A 25,142-nucleotide genomic window follows, 5' to 3' on the forward strand; every position below is an offset into this window, starting at 1 on the left:
ACAGTAGTAAATATACGTTGACAGATAGTTGACTTTTTCTGGTTCAAAAGTCTTTTGCACTTGAGACACACAAACAATAACTTGAAGAAAAGTTTCATATATTTTCCTTCAATTCCTTCAAATCATACATTCCTTCTTTCTTCAACAAATGATCATAAAATTTGCAAATCCAGTCTTCACCATCAACAGGCTAATCTGATTCTTGTTCTCAAACAAGGATTCCATACACTTGTCCGAATCCTTTTAGTAAGTAACCGTGGCTGACTAGAAAAAATCAAACTCGAGATACTTATCGCCTTTCTGATCGGTAGCCGTGGCCGCAGCAGAGGTGGACTTTCCGGTGGCTTGCGCAGCCACCGGCATGGGTAGTCGATCATAGTCGACAGGTTTCGGGATCTCCGGTGGGGTGGCGCAGCGGATCAATGCCCAGTTAACGCCTTCGAAGAATGGGTGCTGTTTTATCTCGGATGCGCCTCTTTTGTAGGCCAGTCGATTCTGAGGCTCCTTCACAAGCAATCCTCTAATCAAATCCCGAGCAGCGAAACTTACGACCGGTGATTCAGGGAACCGGAGAGGCTGCCCGACAACGTTGAACAGAGTAGCTCTGTTCCCGGATCCTTTAAACGGAGTTTTACCAAACAAAAGCTCGTATAGAAATATCCCGAAAGTCCACCAATCGACGGCGCTCCCGTGTCCTTCACCTTTGATGATTTCTGGCGCCAGATATTCGTGAGTCCCGACGAAGGACATGGATCGAGCATTGCTTGGCTCGGCAATCAGCTCCGGCAGCGGGCTAACTTGGTTTCCAATCTCGTTCTTCGGCTTCCTCTGCTTCTTCGATTTTCCCGAAAAGAAGCCACGTGGAGCTAAGCACGTCGTTGGAACAATGCATGACGGCTGGATGCAGGCGGGCTCGATACACGACGGCTGGACGCAGTAAGCTGAGGTTTTGTTCTGAGGATCGGAGTCGAAAGATGTCGACTTGACGAGAGTCGGGCTAACAGCACACCGTAGCGATAGATCGAAGTCGGAGAGCATGATATGGCCGTCGTCCCTAACAAGAACGTTCTCCGGTTTAAGATCGCGGTACACAATCCCGAGCATGTGTAGATACTCGAGGGAAAGCAGCACTTCGGCGACGTAAAACCTGCGACAATAACAACGAATATAGTCAAAAAAATGCATCGAAAGCTCAAGAAAGTCGATATTTCGAACACAATTTAACAGCTTCTTACTTCACCGCCTGCTCGGCGAAGTACTTTCCCGGCTGCCGCTGCCGGAGAGTGTGGAGGTCGCCGCCGGGGCAATATTCCATCACCAAGCACGAGAACTTATCAGTTTCAAAATGTGTGTAGAGCGTCGGGAGGAACGGATGGTCGAGCGACTGTAGTATTTCGCGTTCGGTCTGTGCTCGGAGGAGCTTCTTGCGGCCGGCGAGCGAAGCTTTGTCCATGACTTTCATGGCAAAGCGGCATTTGGTTCCGGTGAGCTCGGCGAGGTAGACGCTGCCGATGTCGCCGCAGCCTAATCTCTTGAGCAGCCGGAAATGGCTCAATCCCAAGACGCCGTCCCGGGATCGGACGGCCTGGATTGCTTCCCACCGGACGTCGTTCGCCTTGTGCGGCTTGTTGACGCTGCTGCTGAAGCTGCTGCACGTGCTCTCGTCGCTGACATCGCTGGCTGTGCTTCCGCGGCACGTGCTGCTCTTCCCGCTCTCGACTAAGTCGGCTGGATCGCTTGTTTTGGGATTGCCACTGGTTTCTTTTGTGGCTTCTTGGATCGAATTCGATGGCTTCTTTGGCTGATCGATGGAGGATTCTGTGTCGTCGGAATCGATGACTGCAGAGTCTGGTTCGGATCTTGTGGAAGCAGCTTTGGAGCTGGATGGAGCTGCCATTGTTGCGTTGGTAGCTTGGTGAGCACAGGCAGCTCTCTGTTGCAGCTCCAATGGAGGTCGAGAGTCGATTTCAGAGGCCATACTGAAACAATAAAGAGATCTTTATGAAGTTGGGGAAGAAATACCAAAAGTTAGGGAAGACACAGCACGAGAAGAGAGAGTCAATTTCTTCACCTCACCACCAAGAAAGAGGATTCAATAAAAAGCTTAAATACCTAAGAATTTACACATTTCCAGGAAACCTAAAAATTGAAATTCGAAATTGGGAATCGAAGAAAGGAGGACCACATGAGAAATAGTAAAAAGCTACTGAATCAGCAATGTTTTTTCTTTTTCTTTTTTTTATATACAATTATTTTACATTCACAAAACAATCATCACAAGCACACACAAAAGGGAATGGGGAAAAACTTAAAAAAAGCAAGAAAAGAAAGCATATTTTCCCCTAAAAGGTCAGATCTTTATCACAAAATCTTCAAGATGGAAAGTAACAATTTCTCCAAAACGAAAAAGAAGCAAAACCCACAAACAAATTGGCTGTAAATAAATACTTCAGAGAAGAAGAAGAAGAAGAAATAAAAACTTACATAAATTTTCAAAGATCAAAAGGTTGTCTCTTATTCCTCCTTCAGGGCTTAAATTTGGCAGTTGAAGAAAGAAGATAGGTGCAGCAATGGAGAGAAAAGAATCTGAAACTGCTTCATAACACAAAGGCTAAGCTTAGCGTTGCTTGTTCATCCCTGTCTCCTGTTTTGTAGTTTGTATCTATGGCAACAACTCACAGAGTCACAGGTGGAGGAGAGAGAAAAGAAATTATTAAATCAAATCGAAGTAGATGCTTCAAAGCAATAAAAACAAATTGTCTATAGAGAGAGAGAGAGAGAGGAGTCCCAACTCCTGATTTATTATTAGGTAAACCACATGGCCTGCTTCAGTCAAATTAACCTCCATTGAATTGGATTAGGGTTACAGACTTACAGTTAAACACAAACTCCAATTTTCCAAATTCGAACAAAATCTCCAACCAAACAAGGCCTTAGACGACGTCCCTGTAAATGATTTATTGAGCATTGAGTGGGGTTGGGTCACCCCGGCAACGAAAATGAATGAATGATGCAGAGATGAATGGCTGTTATTATCCAGTTATCCTACTTTCTTTTTTTTAGAGAGAGATAGAGAGATAGAGAGAGAAAGGTGGTCCACAGGACAGCTGAGTGTAGACCCATTTTACACTTAGCTCCATCTCCAAGCAGCTGTCAAATTTTTGCCCAGATTTTGGCCTGTTCATCTCCCTCCTGCATATGGATATCCTTCTTGATTAATAATGCATGTCTATCCAATTCCACACACAAATACATACGTACATATACATATACATATACATACATATATGTTTGTATGTATGTATGTATCTCCATTATTGGGTGAGTAAACTAAGATCAGTTTTGATATATTGTAGATAGTATTATTGGATGAATTTCGAAAATTGATTCAACAATCCAAACAAACAGGGCCCAACATGGAGGATGGCATTGCTGTGTAGAGACAAGGCAGCAAGTTTGAACTTCCCCATCTGCTTTATTTCTTGTGGGCTCATGCATACACGTACGTCCACACATGTACACGTGCGCCTTTATCTCGCGATTAATTAATTCATGTGTCTCTCTATGGCTCTACGTACGTGTGTATGTATATATACATATATATATATATATGAGTAATTAGCATGTTGATTAGAGTTAATTATCATATTAACAATTACCATGGAAATCTGCATGCCCTACTCTTCAAATGGTGTGTTTGTTTGGAGGTTTGGATTTTGAGTTGGGATTTGAATAGTAAAAGTTTTGAATTTGAACAGTTGTATGACGTGATATTTTGAATGTAAAATTGATTTTTATTATAATATAAAAAATAAAAAATAGGTGTTTGATTTGATATTTTTGGGGGATGAATAGTGTATTTAAAATCCAATCCATAAACATTCAATAATTATTCCATAAACCAAAATATTAAGAACACAAAAAACACACCCCCAAGTAATTAATTAATTAATATGCATATATTTATATAGCTTCAACAAGAATCTGATGATCTGTCCAACCAACTTCATGATTTCATCAAGATTTTGCATGCAATTAAATCATTTAATTGTGACCTTAGAATAACACACACATATATATATATATATATATATAAATGTTTGTAGTTTCTACAATCCTTATAATTAATTATTCAACTAATCCATTATATAAATATATATGTGATCAAATTAAGTAGTCAATAAATTAAAAGAAAATTTGAAATGACAATAGACATATGTCACTTGGAGGACCCCCAAAGCAGCATCGATCGATCAACTGGATGGCCCTTTATTCAATGACATACTTTTACATTACAGCCACACAATACCAAAATAATCAAATCCAATTAAATATATCCAAACATATATCCAGGAAAGTTTTGGATTATTATGTGCCAAATAATTATTTAAAAAAATTGTGACATTGAACATTAGACTTGTTAATTATTCAATTGATCGACTATATATATATATATATATATATATATAAATGCATGCATGCATGCTTATTTGCATTAAAATTGGATAGGTGGGTTCATCTTAATTTATAACCATTTAGACATAGTCATTTAAGTAAATGACTAAATTATTAGTTTTTTTTTTTCTTGTAGGATTTTTAAAATTGTATATAATTTTGATCATTTTTAACACTACAAAAAATAGCATAAGTTTAACCCAAATTAAAGACTACTAGCGTTAATTAACTATGTGAACTTTAAAAATAGAATTTAATAAATTTTATCCTTATTCTGTCTATAGTATCATTAGTAACAAAAATAATAATAAAAATTTAGGGACGAAAAAATATATATATATATTGCCAAAATACTACTACTATTTTTTTTTTTGCAGGATAATTTTTTTATTCTTTATTTTCATTTAAAATATTTTTTATAAATTATATTTAAAATAGTTTTTAAAATACATGTAACTTAAAAATGTATGAATTCAAATAAAAAATTAATATACTCCCTCTGTCCCGGAAGAAGGGTGGTGTTTGCTTTTTGCACGTAGATTTTTGAATATTAGCTTTATAAAAAATGATGGAAATACCTCTGTTAGTATTGTGTAATATAAAAGTAATGATATTTGTATAATATAGTATAAGTTGGAAGGGTATTTATTATGTTAGATAGGTAGTACAATTACTAAATTAGAAAATAGTAAACTTATTTTAGGACGGACAAAAATGAAAAATGATAACCTGCGGAAGCATATATATATATATACATATTTTTTCTACCTATAGAGAATGATAAGCAATTAATTAATTTCACAGAGGTCCATGCATGGGTGTTCGAGCCTAGCCTAGCTAGCTAGCCCTAGAAAATAAAGTTAATTAATTAAATAATTAATATAAGATTTAATTAATTAATCATCATTATCATATCTATTAATCTCAATCTCTCAAATGATCCTTCCACGTGCTTTGCATGTGACAACAACCTCAGGAATATATTCCCTCTACCGCCGATTCACTTTTTCTGCCTCACAACATAACTAAAATAAATACAAAAAAATAATTAATATATAATTAAATAACCTCACACTTCTCCAAGCTCATGTAATTTTTTTACTGCTAAATTTGGAATTTTTTTGCTTTATTTTCTGCAAAAAAAAAAAAAATTGAATATTTTATGTAAACAAGAAAGAAAAAAAAAAAAAAAAATACAAGTGGCTGATCTCAGCTGCAATCTTTTCAATTAGAAGAATTTATGACTTATATAATTAATTAATTAATTAAGATGCCTTTCCAATAAGATAATACCAGATGTATTATATTTATAAAATATCATATGGAATATTGATTATTTATTATTTTTACTTTTTATTTATTTATTTATTTATTTTTTTTATTTCAAGATTTTCTGTCGAAACAGATCCAAAATATTTCTATCTTATTTATTTATTTGTTTGTTTTGAAGTTGGTAAATGGGCGACAAAGTACCTTTCATAGAGTCGTGTCAAAGTTTTGAGACGTGACAATTAGTTAGTTCTCTTCTGTTTAATGAAAGCAACACTATTGGGCCTGTTGGCCCATGTAATTTGGGCTCATATTTTGAGCCATTTTCAATAATAAAAAGTTTGATTCTCATTTGTGTTTGATTTTAAATAAAAAATTTAAATTACACAAATTTTATACAAATAAAATTTATTAAACCTATTTTATTTTTATTAAACATGATTCAATACAAATATCACCTACGGCTGAAATATGATCTAATACCGTATAGAATAAATTAATAAATAGTTTATACACCAGTAGCCGATGTGTATACACGTGTGTGACCGTGCGCTTGAGTAGCTTGTACGTTTGGATCTACGTACAACTATTGATGCTTAATAATCGCGGAATAGATACAAGCTAGCGTAAGCCCAGCACGCCGCTATCAAATTGGGCCGCCCAATAGATGTAGATGGGCCGCTGCTAATGGACCGCCCGGTCGGCGTTGGCAGAGGCTGCGGACGGATACTGCTTCCGCCGCCGCCGCCGCCGCCTCCGCCGCCACCATCGCCGTCATCACCTCCTCCGACACCACCTCTATTATTACCGCCTCCTCCTTTTCCTCCTCCGCCGGCGCCGCCGCTCCCTCCTCCTTTTCCTCCTCCGCCGGCGCCGCCGCTACCCCCTCCTTTTCCTCCTCCGCCGACGACGCCGCTCCCTCCAGTAGTGCTACCTCCCCTTGATCCACCTCCGGTGCTACCACCGCCGCTGCTAGAACCACCACCTCCTCTTGCACCACCAGCGCTGCTTCCGCCTCCGCCGCCGGCCGGAGGAGCGACTGCTGATGTGATGAGGAGACAAATAATTCCTAGCAGGAAGACGAACTTTACGAGATGTTGCATTTTATTTTATTTGGTAACTAATAATAATAACAATTGTATCAATTGATGATTCAGTTACATAACATATAAATAAATTTGATGAAGCTTTACGATATATATAGTTGAAATTTACAACGCGTCCCAAGAGTTCATTTTAAATTAATAAATCTTAATCTAATTTTAGTTTAAATCTCAATATATCCCCACACGTCGGTCTGATCACTCAATCTTCTCCATACAAAATGCAAAATAGTTTAGAAACATACTAATAATATTATTTTATATTTAAAATAAAATAGGACAAATCAATATATAAAAGAAATGTCAAACGAGTATTTATTATTTTATCGATCAATTTCAAGTAGAGCATAAATATGTTAATTATTGACTATGTCCACGCGTCATTGTCAATAATAATAAATTAAGAATCTTTGTTATATCTATTTATTTATTTTCCAAATACTGTCGATAAAAACACTATTATGAAAATTCAACAACGGATATGAATGAATCTACTGATATTTCAGAATTTAATTTTTACTGTTTTATTTGATTGAAATTTAAAATGACAATATTTATTCGTATACGCAATTTTTTTTTTTTTTTTCATATTATTTTTTAAAAATCAAATTTTAATAAGTTATTTATAATACTTTCATGCCTACTTTTTTTTTTTTTTTTTTTGGGTAAACCTCCGGTCGAATAGGCGAACCATGTGTGACAAGTGACCTGATACGAGGGTTTGAAACCATAATTTTGACGGCCAAACTATTCCCAAGGGGACAGTCCATGCCTACTTTTCCCATTCAAAACATGTCATTAGCATTCATTTAATAAAAAATTGCCCTGAAGAAACAAAGAACACAAACACATTTCATCTAATTTCTCACTCTGAATCACTATTCACCAACCAAACAAAGAGCTGAAGATTGGTTTAACACAATAATATTTCAATAAAATTTCGATGGACTGCTGTTTAATCATCCAATACAAGAAAAGCAATGCTTAGAATTAATATCAGAGTTTTCAACAATATAACAGAGCCATAAATAGATAAGGGTGCTTCGACCAGAATGTAATGGCCATTGTCATAATCATTTTGCAACTGGCAATGTTACAAAAAGGAAGAATAACTTTACCCGATTGATCAATGATGATCCTTAACCAATTTGGCTATATCGGCAACACTGCTTGTAACGTATTCTGGCTGTATATCATTTGATGGATCTTCGAGGCTTGAAAGATTCGTCACGCCTGCATATGCAATGCAACAACACAACTAATCAATCTTCACATGGGATTATGTAAGAATGATTTCGATTGATGAGATTCAATCAACCTGTAAGAACAAGAAGGGTTCTACAGCCAGCATTTTGTCCAAATAAAATATCAGTGTCCAATCTATCGCCAACCATACACATCCTAGAGGTCGGGATGTTGAAACTGCAAGGTGTCAAGATTAAGATTAAGACAATAAAGATCTTAATAAAGGTAATAAAAAAGAAAAAGAAAACATCTCACTTACTTTTTCAGTAAAAACTCCATTAGAAATGTAGATGGTTTTCCAACAACCACCGGTTCCTTCTGTGTTGAGCCACATACTGCAGCAACCATGCATCCAGCACCTACAACTCAATGAAGCTTAACATCACATGATAGCCTTAATGATAAGGAGGGGAGGCGAAATATTAAAGGTTTTTTGTTTGTTAAAGATAGAAACAACACAAACTTACCAGGCCATTCTTGCAGATCAGTTAGATTTCCAGTAGCATCACGGTTTGTGGCAATAAACAGGCATCCTGGGTTCTCACGTATACATAGTGTCGCATACCTAAGCATTATAAGCTTATGGTCATTACAAGAAAAAAAAAAATTAAACAGAAGATTTACATGTTTGAATTGAGGATAAAATCAAGTCTAAGTATATAACAAATAAGATGGTATTTTGTCAAATGTATGAAAATTCATGCATTAATGTGCAAATGGAAATCAAATAACTACTGAGGTTCCTTCCTTACGAAAATTGCATATACATGACAACGGGGAAAAAGAAAAGTTGGGAGTAATAACATAAGGGGCAATGATAAATTCCTTCGATGCAAGGTAAAACCGCGAACTTACTGCAGCTTGTAAAGATTTATGTATAGGTCAAGCCCGACCACCACAGCTCCCACCTAGCATTGCCATTAGAAAAATATACTATAAATGGACAATAATTATGGTATGATGTTGTGGGTAAGACAGCAACTAACACTCTTGTCGTGCTCAAATAGGCTGTTTGAATTTAATTGGACAGTTTTATTCCCATCCTCCTGCAATAAAACATAACCACCATCAAGCTCCCTAAAGGCTGGGTAATTACAACCAAGAAGTTTCCATGTGAGAAATTAGAAACTTGATTTTTTTTGGATGAAATGTTTCACCAGGGTTATTGAAACTTACAGGACCACCTAGACATGTGAAACCTGCATCGGTCATTTCCTCCAATATACCTGGTCCACCAATTGCATACACCTTCAAACCAATTCACAGTTGTGAGAACAACACAATAATTTACTAAAAGATTGACAAATTCTACTTAATGGTAGTTCAGGTTCACCAGATCCCAAAAAATTCTACATTTTAAGATATATATATATAATCATGATAGAGAAACATAACAGAACAAGAAGCATTAGAAATAAAATGATATTCATTACTAAACCAGCACGTTACACAGTTGTTATACACATCAAGAAAATGCAATTATCCATAAGACTTATCTACTTTCAATCCACTTGGCCAAAAACAGATTCTCACAGCATGTAAATGTACAGACTGTCAAGAAGACGTACCTTTTTTTCCTTAGGAAAGCCATTGGCTTTCAAGTACATGGCCGCAGCAAATGATGAAGAAAAAATCTCATCCTGAAAACAGAAGGATATTAATCTAGAGAAGTTGTCGAATCGTACTAGAAGACTGATCAATGAAAAAAAACCTCAGAAACGGAAATGCCAAGGGAATGGAACTTCTTGGCATATTGCTGTCTGGACTTTGTCGAGTTGTTCGTAACAAAAATCAGCTTTTTCCCCTTCACAATACAACATTTCTAGAATCAGTTCCAAAACCACACGCCAAGAGTTTAAAAAAAAGAAGAAGACACGAATGTACCATAGCTCGAAGTGTATCCAGAGTATCAGGAACACCATCAATCAGAGAATCTCCCTTCCAAATGACACCTGAGATTATCGACGGAAAAAACAAAAGAAGAAGTGAGACAATAAAACCGTCTGGACATTACCGTGAATCCATGAGCGCACATACCGTCACAGTCGAAGAGAAAGGCATCGACGGAATCAACGAGATTCGCTGCAGTGTCTGGTTTAAGAAGATGACAGTTGGCTTTCTCTTTAGCAGATGAGTTGGAGACTTCTCCGGCCATCGCCGCCGACGAGAGAAAACAGAAAAGACGAATTTCCACCCACCACCGGGCACTCGACACGACACGACACTGTTCTATTCACCAAGTAAATCGTGTTTGTAGATTTCACGCTTTTCCGACTCCAGCCAAAACCATGGCGCTTTTCTTTATAAGTTTCCGAAAGTCGAAACTATAAAACAATTTTAAATTAACGTTGATTCCAATATGCTGCTTTTGGCGCTTTAGACTTCTCCCTTTTTACACGCTTAGTTATATTTTCCAATCACGTTTTTATTGTTACAAGATCAGGCCATTTTAGATAGTATCTTATTCCCACTTTCAAGTTGATGCCATCGGAATTGAATTCTATGTACATTTAGGACATAGGTAGGCAACATTGTGTCGCCACTATTCAATTTATTATTTTCTTAATTATTATATATTTACTTTGCAATAAGAATATATACAAATTGGTTTGCTTTTGTTTTTATCTATATATCTTTCCTCTCATCACAATATAATTTAAGTGTAACCTCTCATCACAATATAATTTAAGTGTAACTTATGTTGTTATAAAATTATATTTAAAACGACTATTTGCTTGGCAAATGTAAATGTACTTTCTTTGGACGAACAAAAGAGTACTTTGCATCAATTTTTCCAAGTCTATGTTATTATGTGTTGTGATAAGACCCTACCCATCAACCCTTTCAATTTCAACCATTGCACACATCAATTATTGAAAGAAAAAACACTCCCTTTGAAGATCCTACCTCATTAATTCAAAGAATTATTGTTCGTCCAAAAATAAAATAAAATTATTACTTTGATGTCAACAAACATCTTGTATTGGAATCAATTGTGACATGTCTTGTATGAACTATTACTAAATTCTGTGAGTTCATATGAAGCATCCGCTTCTTGTTACAACTTCTTCCTCTATTTGATGAACAATTGTATAATATATCTTTTCTCTTTTCTAACTAGTTTCTACTTGTAAGATCGATTTGTCTCCAGCTGCTCTTCACATTACATGGAATTGTTACTTTCAAGACTCTAATGTAGCCATCATTTCTATCTAATTTGAAACTAAAGTCGTGTGTGTGTTAAAATGCAATCAATTGGGTTTTATGTTCTTTAAAAATTATATATTTGATTTAACTTCAACTATGAATTGTCATGTAACCTCATATTACCAAGATTTATCTGATTTTATTCCTGGTTCAGAATCAAATCCCTGCCGCACCTTATTATGCATAAATATTACAATGCAAGGAGGGTGTCATATTACCAGGAAAAATGACAATAAGACTCATTCTTATGCCCTCTTCTGAGGCTTGCACACTTAAATCATAATCTCAACTGTCAGTTTTAATACCCAAACTGGGGAAATGAGGATTACCTAACCCGGCGATTGATAATCCTTCCATAATTTGACAACATCAGACAGCATGCTAGTAAAGTAATCAGGTCGTATGCGATTTGATGGATCCTCAAGATCTGAAAGATTTGTCACACCTGGCAATGGCAAGCTATAAGTAAGCAACAATAATGTATTTTTTTTTTCTTTTTAATGCATATTCCCATGATTAAGAAATAAATCATACAAAGAATCCACTTCCCACCTGAAAGAACAAGAAGGGTTCTACAACCACCGTTCTGTCCAAATAAAATGTCAGTGTCTAATCTATCCCCAACCATGCACATCCTAGACGTCGGAATATTGTATCTGAAAGGGAAAATAATGGCAAAGCCCGATGAAAAAACAACTGGTATAGCAGTCGGAAATCAAGATTTAGCATGTTTAGAGTATTGGGTGAGGATGGATACTGTTCCAGCAGATAGTCCATCAAGAAGGTGGACGGTTTTCCTACTACAACTGGCTCCCTTTGTGTGGAGACACACATTGCAGCAACCATACATCCTGCACCTGAAACACGGGAGAAGAAAGTGTATCAAAAATACATTTAGCTTAATATATGTGGAGCTAATTAGGGGGTGGTGGTGGCTTAAAATATACCAGGCCATTCTTGGTGACTAGTTAGATGGGCTGCGGCATCGCGGTTTGTAGCAATAAATAGACATCCTGGATTTTCTTGTATACATAGAGTGCCATACCTAAGACATTATTTGACTGCTCATTATGAACATTTAATAGAGAATTTATTATTTTTTTTAATGGTAATGTTCCATTCATGCTTCTTGAGTGTGCGCTTCTATACAGATGAATAAATAAAAAAAAGGAGTAGATAGCGAACAAGAAAGGACTCACGGGGTTATTAGGATAATGATGGTAGATATGTTCCATATGCAGTATGCTGGAATTAAAGATATAGGTAGGAGACAAGGGGGTCTTACTGTAGCTTGTAGTAGTTTATATGCCGATCAAGTCCAACCACTACAGCTCCCACCTAGTGTAGCCATAACACAACATACAATCAGTGGACAGGCATAATCCTGTAACAAAGATATAAGCAGGATGGGAAATTACACTCTTGTCGTGCTCGAATAGACTGTTTGATTTCAATTGGATGGTTTTTTTTCCATCTTCCTGCAAGAATATATCATAATCATCAAATGCCCTAAAACCTGGAAACATGGCCATCACCCAACCTTTAATTTCATGCTGTTCTCGGGACAAACTAAACATTTTTCAAGAATAAAAACAAAAAGACTCTTGTTTGCAGGATTAGTGGGAAGTCATGATCCTCTGCATATTTATCTTAAAACTAAAAGCATATTGCTCTACTGTATTAACATAGATGCGGAATCAATTTATTGTGCCTACCGAATCTCAAGGCTTTAAAAGAATGGAATGAAATAGTTCAGATTATTTTTCGACATACCAAAACTAAGCATATTTACGAGAAATGATTAACCAAACGAAGAAACACAGATGACCGATAAAGGGTTCCACATATTCATATAAAAGCACTTAACATTAACCAGTTTACCCTCAGTAAGCATCAGCACATGATCTACATCTAATCTCAATCATTTAGAAGATAAAACATGAAAACAATAACCTAATTTGGTTGTATAAAGAATTCGAGAAAGATTACAGCAAGCTTACAGGACCACCAAGACAAGTATAACCAGCAAGCGTCACTTCTTCCAATATGCCTTCCTCACCAATTGCATATACCTGCAAAATCAACACATTTTGTGTGGGTTTTTTGAGTCAGTGGGATAAATGATAGAATTCATCATCTATTATCAAGTGAATATATAAGCAAGTTAAATCAGTTGAGCTATAATGGAATCCCAATTATTTAGCACATCTAAGATTCTTTTAATTATGAAGCTATTGGGGATGCTAAGTAAGATGAGGCATATACCTTCTTTTCTTTAGGAAAATTATTTACTTTCAAGTACATGGCTGCAGCGAATGATGAGCAGAAGATCTCATCCTACATTCAAAAAATGATATCAGCAAGTTTCTGATTCTGAATCCTTAAGAACAGAATGACCAATGACCAATAAAATAAACCTCGGAGACGGAAATGCCAAGCGAATGAAACTTCTTGGCATTTAGCCTTCTGGACTTTGTCGAGTTGTTAGTTACAAAAATCAACTTCTTTCCCTATCCAAAGAGACGACCAAACAAAAGGTTCGTCGTAATTCATTGATCAACTAAAGCAAAAATCTAAAGTGAAACGGGGAAAAAACAAAAGAAAACAGAATAAAAATACCATAGCTCTAAGGGCTTCCAGAGTGTCCGAAACGCCGTCAATCAGCGCGTCTCCTCTCCAAATGACACCTGAGATTTTGAATGCAAACCATCAGAAACAGATACGAAGATCATTCAGTTCGTGAAAGGCGATGCTATGCGCGCGCAGTGATCGAACCATCGCAGTCGAAGAGAAACGCATCGACGGAATCGAGGAGATTCGCAGCAGACTGAGGAGTGAGGCGTTGACAAGTAGATTTCTCTTCTCCGGCCATCCGGCGCCGACGAGTCGAATCGCTGTTCGAATCGTCCTTGGACGGAGTAACAACTTATACGAGTGAGCTAGCTTAGTGACAAGTGATTTTGTTTGGTCGGTATGATTTTAGTAAATATTTAAAAATTTAAAAGATAATTTATCGGTATAATTAATAATTTAAATATTATAAATTATAAATTTTAAAATTTAATTAAAATAAATAATATTTAGATATAAAAATTTAAATAAAATATAATTAGTGAGTAATTTATATACTTAAGAAAACAAAACATTGCAGTGTCTACAATTCCATTTTTATTTTTATTTATTAAAAAAACGGGTTATTATGTTCTTTTATATGTTCTCTAACATAATTTGACTACAATAAAGGTTCCGTATAAGAAAACCTGAAGTACAAGTAAGTTCAGAAACAAATGGCGGTTCTCAGCGCAAGTGCAGCGGCAACTGCACAATAGGGGTGCGTAATTTATCTCGCAATCCATTGCTGGCTTCTCCATCGAAGACATGGCCAATGCGAATGGAGCTACAACGGATCTGAGGGCGGAGTTTCTCAATGTGTACTCGGTGCTCAAGTCAGAGCTCTTGAACGACCCTGCTTTCGAATGGGCCGATGCTTCTCGCCAATGGGTCGAGCGGGTTAGGTTTCTGCTTTGATTTTCGCCCTCATTTTTAGCGTTTCATCGTCTCCGCGCTTTATTCGGAAATACCTTGCTGTTATCTGTTGTCTGTGGATTATTAGCTAATGAGGAGTCGTGCAATTTAACTACCCTTACTGTAATACTTCAAATCTGTTAAAAATGGCGCTATTAGACTGATTCGTGTGAACCGGGCGGTGGTTTAGATCACAGTGCCGATTGAATTCAATGGATTTCTATGTTTCGACTTTCTACATTGAAGTGTTCTTAAATATATCACATCAACTTTGAATTTCCATGTCCGAATTTAATTCTAGGTATATGTTAGTCTATGCTGTTTTCTTAATATGCATAGTATTAAATGTTGCTAGTTACATTTTGCTTGTGGAAATGTGAAACCTTAATCTTTTTGCCTGTGTTATATTTGATTGGATGATTCCTGCGGATCTCTACTGTTGTTGATAGAAAAGTTGCGTTTGATCGTTTGTGTGTTTTTGCTTCTGAGAATGCAATTATATCAGTTAAAAGATGCTCAGAAAGAGTTAAATTTTATGAAATGTCATATTTAGTACCCTACACATGGAGCATCAGAAAGTGTTAATATTTTACACACTATTGTTACTGATTGAGCTCCTTTTGTATACAACAGATGCTGGACTACAATGTGCCTGGAGGTGAGATAAGCATCATCATTTTTTTCGTTTAAGGTGACGGATGGTATATAGTATCTGTAGGGATTTTCAACATAAATGGAAAGGCTTTTTTTTTTTAATTGTTTGCAGGGAAGTTAAACCGGGGAATGTCGGTTATTCATAGCTACAAGTTACTTAAAGAAGGAAATGATCTAACTGAAGAAGAAGTGTTTCTGGCTTGCACCCTTGGCTGGTGTGTTGAATGGGTAGGTTGGAATCCAGTTATTCTCTTTTGAGCTGCCGATCTATTTTCACAGAAATAAAATGCAGTAGACATGCAGCTTCAGGCATACTTTCTTGTCCTTGATGACATTATGGATAATTCTCACACAAGACGTGGCCAACCATGTTGGTTTAGAGTTCCCAAGGTCTGTGTAGAATGCAAATTTCCCATAGAAGTTTCTCCACACAGTATTTATCTTGGTCGGACTGTATTCTAGGTGGGGATGATTGCTATAAATGACGGTATCCTACTTCGAAATCAACTCCTTAGGGTTCTCAAAAAGCACTTCAGAGAAAAGCCCTACTATGTGGACTTGCTGGATTTGTTCAATGAGGTAATGTAGCTATTCAGAATTCAGACATGATTACTTTAATTGTTTGCAAATGCTAAATTATATATTCATCATTTTCTTCAGGTGGAGTTTCAAACTAATGTAGGACAGATGATAGATTTGATCACTACTATTGAAGGAGAAAATGATCTATCAAAATACTCATTGCCTCTGTGAGTACAAAGATTCAATACCCGGCATCATGATAAAAAAAAAAAGGATATGTCTAAACGAACATGTCACCTGTTCTTGTATGCATCTTACTATGTGCATGTTCTTAAATTTTAACCTGAGCTTCTTTCTCGTATTCATTTTCTGATGTTATGGTTCGTTTTACTGCAGTCACCGTCACATTGTTCAATATAAGACTGCTTACTACTCATTTTACCTTCCAGTGAGCATCTTCCAGCATTTTGTAGACCTGTAAGTAATTAATGTCTCTCTTTACCTTAACTTCTAATCTTGTACTTAAGTAGGTTGCGTGCGCTCTGCTCATGGCGGGCGAGAAACTTGAAAACCATGTTGATGTGAAGGATTCACTCGTCGAAATGGGAATCTACTTTCAAGTACAGGTGAAGGATTAATCTTCAACAGTTTTTCTTTTTTTAGATTTATACACATTTAGAAATTTACAGAGGCTACAACAAACTTCGTAATCTTTCAACATATTCTTTATCTATTCAGGACGACTACTTGGATTGCTTTGGCGATCCTGAAAAGATTGGAAAGGTGGTTCCCCCACACACACGTTGAACTATCTAGCTTTTTCAAGAATGATTAATCAATCCATGTTATTTGCATTTTTAGATTGGAACTGATATCGAAGATTTCAAATGTTCTTGGCTTGTGGTGAAGGCGCTTGAGCTTTGTAGCAAAGACCAACAGAAAATCCTTCATGTAAGCACTCATCCTTTCCCTGTTCTTCTTTAAAAGCTCGGCGAATTTGCACATTGACATCCAGCCTTCCAGGAGCACTATGGGAAGTCAGATCCAGCTGAAGTTGCAAAAATCAAAGAACTATACAACGAGATTAATCTTCAACGAGTGTTTTCAGAATATGAGGACAAAACCCACAAGCGACTAACAAGCTCCATCGAAGCTCATCCTAGCAAAGCCGTGCAAGCAGTGCTGACATCCTTCTTGAGCAAGATATACAAGAGGCAGAGATAAGATCAAGAGCTTTGAGTATGAACGATGAACGGCTACTTCAAATCCACTAAGTCAATATTGATATGATATTGTCCGTTAATTAAGTGTGACTTTTTTTGGGAGGTTTCGGTAAATCGTAAATTAAAATACAAATAAAAAAAGAAACCCCCCGAGACCTCCAGATCGTGGGCTCAAATTCTCGATGTCTTCAGGTCAGTGTATTAGGTTCAGTTAGAGGTTTACGCTTGCAGTTTCGGACAGCGGCTACGGATTTTACCGTCATAAAATAATAATAATAATAATAATGATTTTATAATCTATATGTATAAAAAAATAGTAAACACATTTTTAAGATAAGAGTAATCTTAGAAATTGTTGGAGGCTATAGAAAATATTTCAATGTAGAATAGCCGTCATCTATTACTTCATGTGCTTTATTCTTGGGAGCACCCGGGAGTCCCAACGCCATTGAAATCCCATCCGCTGGTTCTCGTAAGAATCTACCTGGTGTTGGAAGTCCAGGAGCTCCATAAATAAGCACGAGACGCTCACGTGGTGGTTGTTGAAATGTCAAGCATGCTTGCCAATTTTTTCCTCACATTTAATCCCTTCACTGTTGCAAAAAAATATTTTATGAATTAAAAAAATATATAAAATTATAATATAATTCAGAGTCAGACAAATTACTTCAACTTCACGCGGAAATTATTTATAATATAATCATTCGTGTCCTTTTTAGTTTTGTTATTCAAATTTTATATTTTAAGTGAACACAATTGTTGATTATAATTATTATTTTAATTAAAAAGGAAAAGGTCTTTTTATTAGTAGTATTATTATTTAAATAAATAATAGTAGTACTATACTATAAAATTGACTGGTAAAAAAAGTCAACTAAGTCCGTCTAACGACTTAAGACGCGCAATTGCAGATTGATTTTCCATTCAAAAACAACGGAAATGGAGATCGGAAAGTTTGCGGTCTGAATCAAGTCAAGTCCAGCAGATTCGTGTTCCGGCGTTCCGACAGTTTATTGGATGATCGAAGTTCCGACAGTAGGAATATTTGCTTGTAACAGCGTTTCAGCTTCTGAAAAGTTCTTTTTCGTTTCGTCAATCGCATATTCTTCCGATTGGTTGATGCAATCGATCGATTCTGTTAATTCTACTTCCTTTTCTGTTACGAATTTCTTCATTCTTGGTGTATTTAGTATCTTTATTGAAGTCGATTATTGGATTTTCCCCTTTGATGAAAATGAAGCTTCTAGTCCGTGTGCTCGAAGCTAAGAACTTACCGGCCATGGACCTAAACGGTTTCAGCGATCCATATGTAAGGCTACAATTGGGGAGGCAGAAATTCAGGAGTAAAGTGGTGAAGAAGTGTTTGAATCCTATTTGGCGCGAGGAATACACTTTCAAAGTGGATGATTTGAATGAGGAGCTACTTGTAAATGTTCTGGATGAAGATAAGTATTTCAATGATGATTTTGTTGGGATGATCAGATTGCCAATCAGTCAGGTTTTGGAAGCCAAAGACAAGTCCCTCGGGACTTCGTGGTACAAGTTGCAGCCTAAAAACAATAAGTCGAAGACCAAGGATTGTGGTATAAACTTTATCTTATTTTTGCTCTGTATTTTGGGCATTGAGGAATTTATTGAGCTTCTGTTGTTATTTGGTAATTGTGAGATGGATGGATGATGAATGTGTGAAGTTTTAGCATATGTGTGTGTAGTTCATTGTTTGTGTTTGATCGTCGTGACTGACATATTGTTTTTCCTTTTTTGTTCAACAGGTGAAATTCTTCTGACTATTTGTTTGTTGCAAAATAACAAATTGTCGGACCTGCAATTTGCTGGTGATCCTGTGACATTGCAAAGAAGGAGCATTGACACAACGTCGGATTCATCTGCAAGGTCGTCTCCTATGCGAGCATCTCCTTTGAGGAGGATGGAAGATGTCATATCTAAGGATGAAAAGTCATATGCAGTGACATTTACTGGTCGAATTGCTAGGATGTTTAACAAGAGTTCGGATTCAACATCTGTTAGTTCTGTTGAAGTATCTGATGCATCGGAGTTACCTGAAAGTGTGGAGTCTGTGGTATTGGAGCATAAGTCTGAAGAGGAAGATTCATCAGCTGGTTTCGATGAAATCTTGAAGAATATGGAGATGAGAGATGAAGGAGCTGAAGTTCCAAGCAGTTTATCTGGAGGTGTAGTCCTTGACCAAATTTATGGGACAACGCCTCGAGAATTGAATTCAATACTATTTTCACCCGATTCAACTCTTTTAAAGTCTCTGTTCGATGCTCAAGGATCCACAGATGTACAAATAGGAGCCTGGAAAAATGAACACACTAGTGAAGGCATGAAAAGAGTGATCTCTTATACTAAAGCCGCTAGTAAATTAATTAAAGCTTTGAAAACAACTGAGGAACAAACCTATGTGAAAGCAGATGGTAAAACTTTTGCTGTTTTATCCAGTGTAAGCACTCCAGATGCTCCATATGGGAAAACATTTAGGGTAGAAGTTCTTTACTGCATCACTTTAGGGCCCGAGCAGCCTTCAGGAGAACAATCATCCCGTCTTGAAGTTTCTTGGCGAGTTAACTTTTCTCAGAGCACTATGATGAAAGGTATGATCGAAGGTGGAACAAGGCAAGGTATTAAGGAAAGCTTTGATCAGTACCAAAAGTTGCTAGCCGAGATCGTGAAGCCTCTTGATCTTAAAGATGTAGGTTCTGAGAAAGATCAACTTTTAGCATCACTTCAAGTGGAACCTCAATCTGATTGGAAACTTGGGATACAGTATTTTGCTAATTTTCCAGTCATTTCTGCAATTTTCATGGGATTATATGTGCTTGTGCACTTATGGATGTGTATGCCGAGTACAATTCAGGGTCTAGAGTTTGTTGGCTTAGACTTGCCTGATTCAATTGGTGAATTGGTAGTTTGTGGAGTATTGGTTCTGCAAGGGAAACGTGTTCTGGAATTAATATCTCGTTTTATGCAGGCCAGAGTGCAAAAAGGTAACCCAATGTTATTATTGTTGAATCAAACATACAGTGATTTTGGGACTAACCAACCCCTATTTGATTTCAATAGCACCTATCTTTGTATCCATGAAGCTTACTGGTATACAATCTGCATACATTATGTACTATGTTTGTGTGTGCTTATGCATTTTAACAGTTTACTGCTTTTTTAGCAGTCATATATATATATTACTTGTCACTTAGTTATTCTAATTACTGGATATGTTATTAGGTACTGATCATGGAGTCAAAGCACAGGGGGATGGATGGTTGCTCACAGTTGCCTTAATCGAAGGAAGCAATTTAGCAGCTGTTGACTCAAGTGGATTTTCTGACCCTTATGTGGTTTTCACTTGCAATGGAAAACCAAGGACCAGTTCTATCAAATTTCAGAAATCTGATCCTCTTTGGAATGGTATTCCTGCTAATATTTTTGGTCTTATTTGATAGCTGTTGTAAAAAATCAATGATATTTATACAGGGAGGTCTGAATAGATGTTTTGTTGCAGAAATATTTGAATTTGATGCCATGGATGAGCCTCCATCAGTGCTGGGAGTGGAAGTATATGATTTTGATGGTCCTTTTGATGAGCCTACATCTCTTGGACGTGCTGAAATAAATTTCATAAAATCTAATATATCAGATCTGTCAGATATCTGGATTCCTCTACAAGGAAAGCTGGCCCAAGCTTGCCAATCGAAGTTACATCTAAGAATTTTTTTGAACAATACTAGGGGGGGCAATGCTGTCACAGATTATTTAACTAAGATGGAGAAGGAGGTCGGGAAAAAGGTATAAACCCTTTTGCAATACACCTAATCATACTATCACACTGGTTATTGATTTTCCTTTTGCTGAGTTGATTAAAAATGTCTGTAAAACACTTGCAGATAAGATTGCGGTCTCCTCAGACGAATTCAGCATTCCAGAAGCTTTTTGCACTACCCCCTGAAGAGTTTCTCATTAATGATTTCACTTGTCACTTGAAGCGGAGAATGATTCTCCAGGTAAGTATATAGTTTCATTCATTTGATTTAACTATTCATGTTGGTCTTTGAATATAATGGTGTTGAATTTCTTTTCTTTTGTTGTATTTCATGTTAATTTCTTGCCAAATGACTTGCTTATCTGGTGCCAGGGCCGTCTGTTTCTATCAGCAAGAATAATTGGGTTCCATGCAGATTTGTTTGGTCACAAAACAAAGTTTTTCTTTCTCTGGGAAGATATCGAAGACATTCAAATCACAGCTCCTACTTTGTCATCAATGGGTAGTCCAATCATTATTATAACTCTAAAGGCAGGAAGAGGATTTGATGCAAGACATGGTGCAAAGACGCAGGATAAAGAAGGCAGGCTGAAGTATTATTTTCATTCGTTTGTGTCTTTCAATGTGGCACACAGGTAACCTAAACTCTAAAATGTTCTTCTATATATGATGCAATGGTGTTATTTCTTCAATTCACTTTTCTATAGTGATGTAGATGGTTCTCTGTCCTCCACATCTTTGGTCAATGTTATTGTCACAACTCTTTGTAATTAACCTTTCTATGATTAATAATTTGATTTCTTTTTTTTATGTGATTTTTTTTTTTTTTTTTTTTTTTATAATCTCTCGTGCCTTCTATGTCTTAATGAAAGGAAAACTAAACCACGAAGTAAAAATTTCTTTCTTTAAATGATTGACGGGTAGATGAGATGAAGTTCTCTGGTATTAGAAACCAATTTTGATCAATCAAAATGTCTCGATAGCGCTTAGATTTTCTTTCAGAGATGGACAACATACTTCTAAAATTTATGATTTTTGGAGGTTGTTTGAATATAATTTATTAAATAGATTATATCTTCTGTGCTTTTGCCAGAACAATTATGGCACTCTGGAGGGCCCGAGCCTTAACCCCTGAGCAGAAGGTACAAATTGCCGATGAGGAATGCAAAGCACAAAGTGGGCAGGCTGATGAGCTGAAGAGTCTTCCTGCAGCAGATGAGGAACTTGATGCTAAAGTGGCAGATGAAGAATCCGAAGCCAAAACCCTTCAGACTGAGGAGAGCGGATCTTTACTGGAAGTTGGGGATATCAATATGTCGGCAATTTACTCTTCTACCCTATCTCTTCCTGTGAGTATTATTTTCCCCACCTTGCATTGCATTCAGGAAAATGGGTTCTTCGGCCTGTTTTGTTTGATGAGCTGCATTAGATGATGTTAGGACAGCAAATTTACTGAATACGCCTCTATTGTTTCAGACTAGTTTCTTTATGGAGTTGTTCAGAGGGAGTGACATTGACCAAAGAGTGATGGAGAGAGCCGGATGCCTCGACTATACTCACAGCCCTTGGGAATCTGAGAAGCCAGACGTATACCAGAGGCAAATTTATTACAAATTTGAAAAGCGGGCTTCATGTTATGGAGGAGAAGCGACAATAGCTCAACAGAAATCCCGACTTTCTGGTCAAAGTGGATGGCTCATCGAAGAGGTCATGACTCTCCACGGGGTTCCACTTGGAGACTATTTTACAGTAGGGTCCTATCTACTATGCTTTCATTAATGTATATCACATTTTCTGGAATTTTCTCTTCTCTGTTCTATTTCTCCGTCACCATCTCCTTTGATCAATATGCATTTCTTTCCTGCAGCTTCACTTAAGATATCAGGTTGAAGATTTGCCATCAAGATCTGTAGGTTGCACTGTTCAAGTACACTTTGGCATTGCATGGATGAAATACACGAGGCGTCAAAAGAGGATGACAAAAAACATAGTTTCAAATATGCAGAAGCGCCTAAAAGTCATGTTCAGCTTATTGGAGAAAGAATATGTTTCAAAGGCATAGGCATGCCTTTGTTGTTTCATTAGATTGACCAGATAGAATAAACGTCCCGAGTATTTCTCAACCATGACAAGCATGAACTACATGTGCAGCTCAGAGACCTGTGATTCGATGCTAACATCGTCCTTGCTTACTCTGTGAGGCTCTGATCAAGATGTTGGGACTAACTGTATATATCTATGCGAAGTTAACTGCACCGAATCTATTGGGAGACATTTAGGGCTACAGCAAAACGGGGACCAGTTTTGTGAGATGGCTGCTGCACTGTCATACAACAGCTGTATACTCGGTATTTCAGAAAACCTTGTATTCTTTTAGGTACTATAAGTTACATTTCTTGTAATATGATATATGTCCTTTTTTATGGACGAGACCAAATCTTAATAGAATTATAGAAATTCTTTCAGTGCTAGATAGTTGGGATGCATTCTTTTATGGCTTCTGTGTATGACCAATGTTGACACCACATGTTCAAATAATGTGCTCTGTTAATATATAATTTTGCCTCTTCTAATGTTAGAATGTTGTTTCGATTACGTTTTTCTCTATGTTGACCATGTTTATGTTATCAGTTGCAGCTACTAAATCTAAGCGATGAGGGTGCAGGTACAGAAATTGTGTCAAAACTGTCAATATATGTACTTTTAGCTCATTTTGAACATTGTTGAATTGCAGTACTTGTTCATTATCAAAGTTATATTAATCTAACTTGTGTTGAATGATCACTAGCATTGGGCAAACACTCTTTGGGGGGTTTTGACATTAAAAAAATAAGCAGGAATTCTCTTTAGTAGCTGATTTCTCGTTTGATGTAGTCGGTAAATGATCTATGGTAAACTTAGTATCTTGTTGGTAATGAGATCAGAATTTGCTAACCTTTGAATACATTCTTGTTATGCAAATTCCGCCGCCAAAAGCTGCTACATGAACTTCTCTCGAATGACCTATCTGTCCTCCAGGTTAGTCTCATAAAGGTTGGTGGGCAGTTCCAGAATCCTGCCGACTGTGGAAGAAAAGGTTTGCAATCTCATCATTTTAATGCTTCATAATGAAGTCATGCCTAATATATCCATAAATCTTTCAATTCCTTTGGGTACATTATGTTTTATCCTTGCTTCTTATGTTCTGTAGTACAGTTCAAATTTTCTTTATTTTCATACATAACTTCAGTTGTTCTTTGTAGCTTTGTCACTCCTCCTGTATATCCTCTTAACCATTTTCCTTGTTTGTGTCCCTTTAGATTTGTTCGTAGCATTCAAGAAATCCGCGACTAATCTAAAGGCCATTCCACTGTCTCCATCCAAAATCCCACCAATAACCCGAGCAGCTGCCTCGTGGGAATTCAATTGGCCGTACCTAATGTAAGTCACTCGATTGTAGCTTGTGTTATGATCAACCATGTTGCCGTAAGTACTTTCACTCTCCTGAGCACCGCCAGCCTGCATAATTTCCGATCCCATTCCAATCTTGCTTTCAAACTTGTTGAATTCATCGAAACATTCAGTGAACTGTTCTGATGCATTGTAAGATGTGCAGCTATCTGTGTTGTCTCCCCCATCGCAGATATACATGTCCACTAGCTCTTCAAGCTTCATGGCTTCAGATGACCTCGACTGCGATACTATCCTCTCCTGGAATTTGTAGAAATCTTGCGCTACTTTTTCCAGGTGATCGTCGCTGACTTGTGCTGTATCCTGTGATTTGCAGGCGTACGTTTCATTTCCTCCGCTGTAGATGTACAGATCCACAAGCTCTTCGAGTTTCATGGCACTGCTCGCCCTCGACTGCAAGAGTTGGCCCCGGAATTCATTGAAGTCTTGCACAACTTCTTCCAGTTGATCATCAATGGCTTCAAGTTGTAAGTTATCTGCATCAGTATCCATTTTCTCCATGCCTTGCATTGCAATCACACCATTATTATGCATCAAAAGAAATCATCAACCCTTTTCTGTACTGTACCTAAAATTAGAGTAAAAATACCTTCAAAAAATATCACATTATATTTTTAAAAAGAAACGAAGAATGAATAAAATTTTCCACACTGTCTAGTGCTTCCTCAAGTCTTTAGAATATTGCCATGGTACAGTCAGAAATTCAAA

The 25,142-nt window shown here is 36.9% G+C and overlaps 6 protein-coding genes across 9 annotated transcripts; 2 read left to right on the forward strand and 4 right to left on the reverse strand.

The window, feature by feature from the left end:
- Positions 1-77: 77 nt before the first annotated feature.
- On the reverse strand, positions 78-2,798 carry LOC127249768 (serine/threonine-protein kinase D6PKL2-like). Its single transcript, XM_051272753.1, has 3 exons — positions 2,485-2,798; positions 1,236-1,979; positions 78-1,147 (listed from the first exon to the last, which is right to left on the reverse strand). Exons 2-3 carry the CDS (start codon positions 1,976-1,978, stop codon positions 265-267), a joined length of 1,626 nt encoding a protein of 541 aa, XP_051128710.1. The 5' UTR covers position 1,979; positions 2,485-2,798; the 3' UTR covers positions 78-264.
- Positions 2,799-6,320: 3,522 nt separating this feature from the next.
- Positions 6,321-6,827, reverse strand: LOC127249698 (uncharacterized). Its single transcript, XM_051272630.1, has one exon. The coding sequence runs from the start codon at positions 6,825-6,827 to the stop codon at positions 6,321-6,323; it is 507 nt and encodes a 168-aa protein (XP_051128587.1).
- A 912-nt stretch (positions 6,828-7,739) lies between these two features.
- LOC127249745 (phosphoglycolate phosphatase 2-like) lies at positions 7,740-10,628 on the reverse strand. Its single transcript, XM_051272698.1, has 11 exons — positions 10,110-10,628; positions 9,957-10,024; positions 9,784-9,876; positions 9,641-9,712; positions 9,249-9,320; positions 9,059-9,118; positions 8,928-8,980; positions 8,540-8,637; positions 8,332-8,431; positions 8,146-8,249; positions 7,740-8,060 (listed from the first exon to the last, which is right to left on the reverse strand). Exons 1-11 carry the CDS (start codon positions 10,225-10,227, stop codon positions 7,954-7,956), a joined length of 945 nt encoding a protein of 314 aa, XP_051128655.1. The 5' UTR covers positions 10,228-10,628; the 3' UTR covers positions 7,740-7,953.
- A 736-nt stretch (positions 10,629-11,364) lies between these two features.
- On the reverse strand, positions 11,365-14,246 carry LOC127249746 (phosphoglycolate phosphatase 2-like). Its single transcript, XM_051272699.1, has 11 exons — positions 14,055-14,246; positions 13,899-13,966; positions 13,697-13,789; positions 13,545-13,616; positions 13,280-13,351; positions 12,698-12,757; positions 12,565-12,617; positions 12,227-12,324; positions 12,037-12,136; positions 11,832-11,935; positions 11,365-11,724 (listed from the first exon to the last, which is right to left on the reverse strand). The coding sequence occupies exons 1-11, from the start codon at positions 14,149-14,151 to the stop codon at positions 11,609-11,611; spliced, it is 933 nt and encodes a 310-aa protein (XP_051128656.1). The 5' UTR covers positions 14,152-14,246; the 3' UTR covers positions 11,365-11,608.
- Positions 14,247-14,519: 273 nt separating this feature from the next.
- LOC127249744 (farnesyl pyrophosphate synthase-like) lies at positions 14,520-17,373 on the forward strand. Its single transcript, XM_051272696.1, has 11 exons — positions 14,520-14,789; positions 15,438-15,462; positions 15,571-15,686; positions 15,762-15,848; positions 15,921-16,037; positions 16,119-16,207; positions 16,377-16,428; positions 16,511-16,606; positions 16,719-16,763; positions 16,842-16,931; positions 17,004-17,373. The coding sequence occupies exons 1-11, from the start codon at positions 14,658-14,660 to the stop codon at positions 17,202-17,204; spliced, it is 1,050 nt and encodes a 349-aa protein (XP_051128653.1). The 5' UTR covers positions 14,520-14,657; the 3' UTR covers positions 17,205-17,373.
- A 724-nt stretch (positions 17,374-18,097) lies between these two features.
- LOC127249742 (C2 and GRAM domain-containing protein At1g03370-like) lies at positions 18,098-25,048 on the forward strand. Of its 4 annotated transcripts, XR_007838469.1 has the most exons (12): positions 18,098-18,786; positions 18,976-20,211; positions 20,450-20,632; positions 20,727-21,010; positions 21,109-21,225; positions 21,357-21,619; positions 22,078-22,333; positions 22,461-22,733; positions 22,852-23,332; positions 24,003-24,060; positions 24,284-24,404; positions 24,751-25,048. XR_007838469.1 is itself a non-coding variant. In XM_051272692.1 (9 exons), the coding sequence occupies exons 1-9, from the start codon at positions 18,432-18,434 to the stop codon at positions 23,044-23,046; spliced, it is 3,162 nt and encodes a 1,053-aa protein (XP_051128649.1). In that variant the 5' UTR covers positions 18,098-18,431; the 3' UTR covers positions 23,047-23,933. The 4 variants fall into 4 exon arrangements, 1 of the variants encoding a protein (XP_051128649.1); XR_007838468.1 differs by having other exon boundaries at positions 23,961-24,060; positions 24,284-25,048; XR_007838467.1 differs by having other exon boundaries at positions 24,284-25,048.
- Positions 25,049-25,142: the final 94 nt, after the last annotated feature.

Source organism: Andrographis paniculata, unplaced genomic scaffold (genome assembly GCF_009805555.1).
Source record: "Andrographis paniculata isolate CXL003 unplaced genomic scaffold, ASM980555v1 Contig36END, whole genome shotgun sequence".
Classification (NCBI taxonomy): domain Eukaryota; kingdom Viridiplantae; phylum Streptophyta; class Magnoliopsida; order Lamiales; family Acanthaceae; genus Andrographis; species Andrographis paniculata.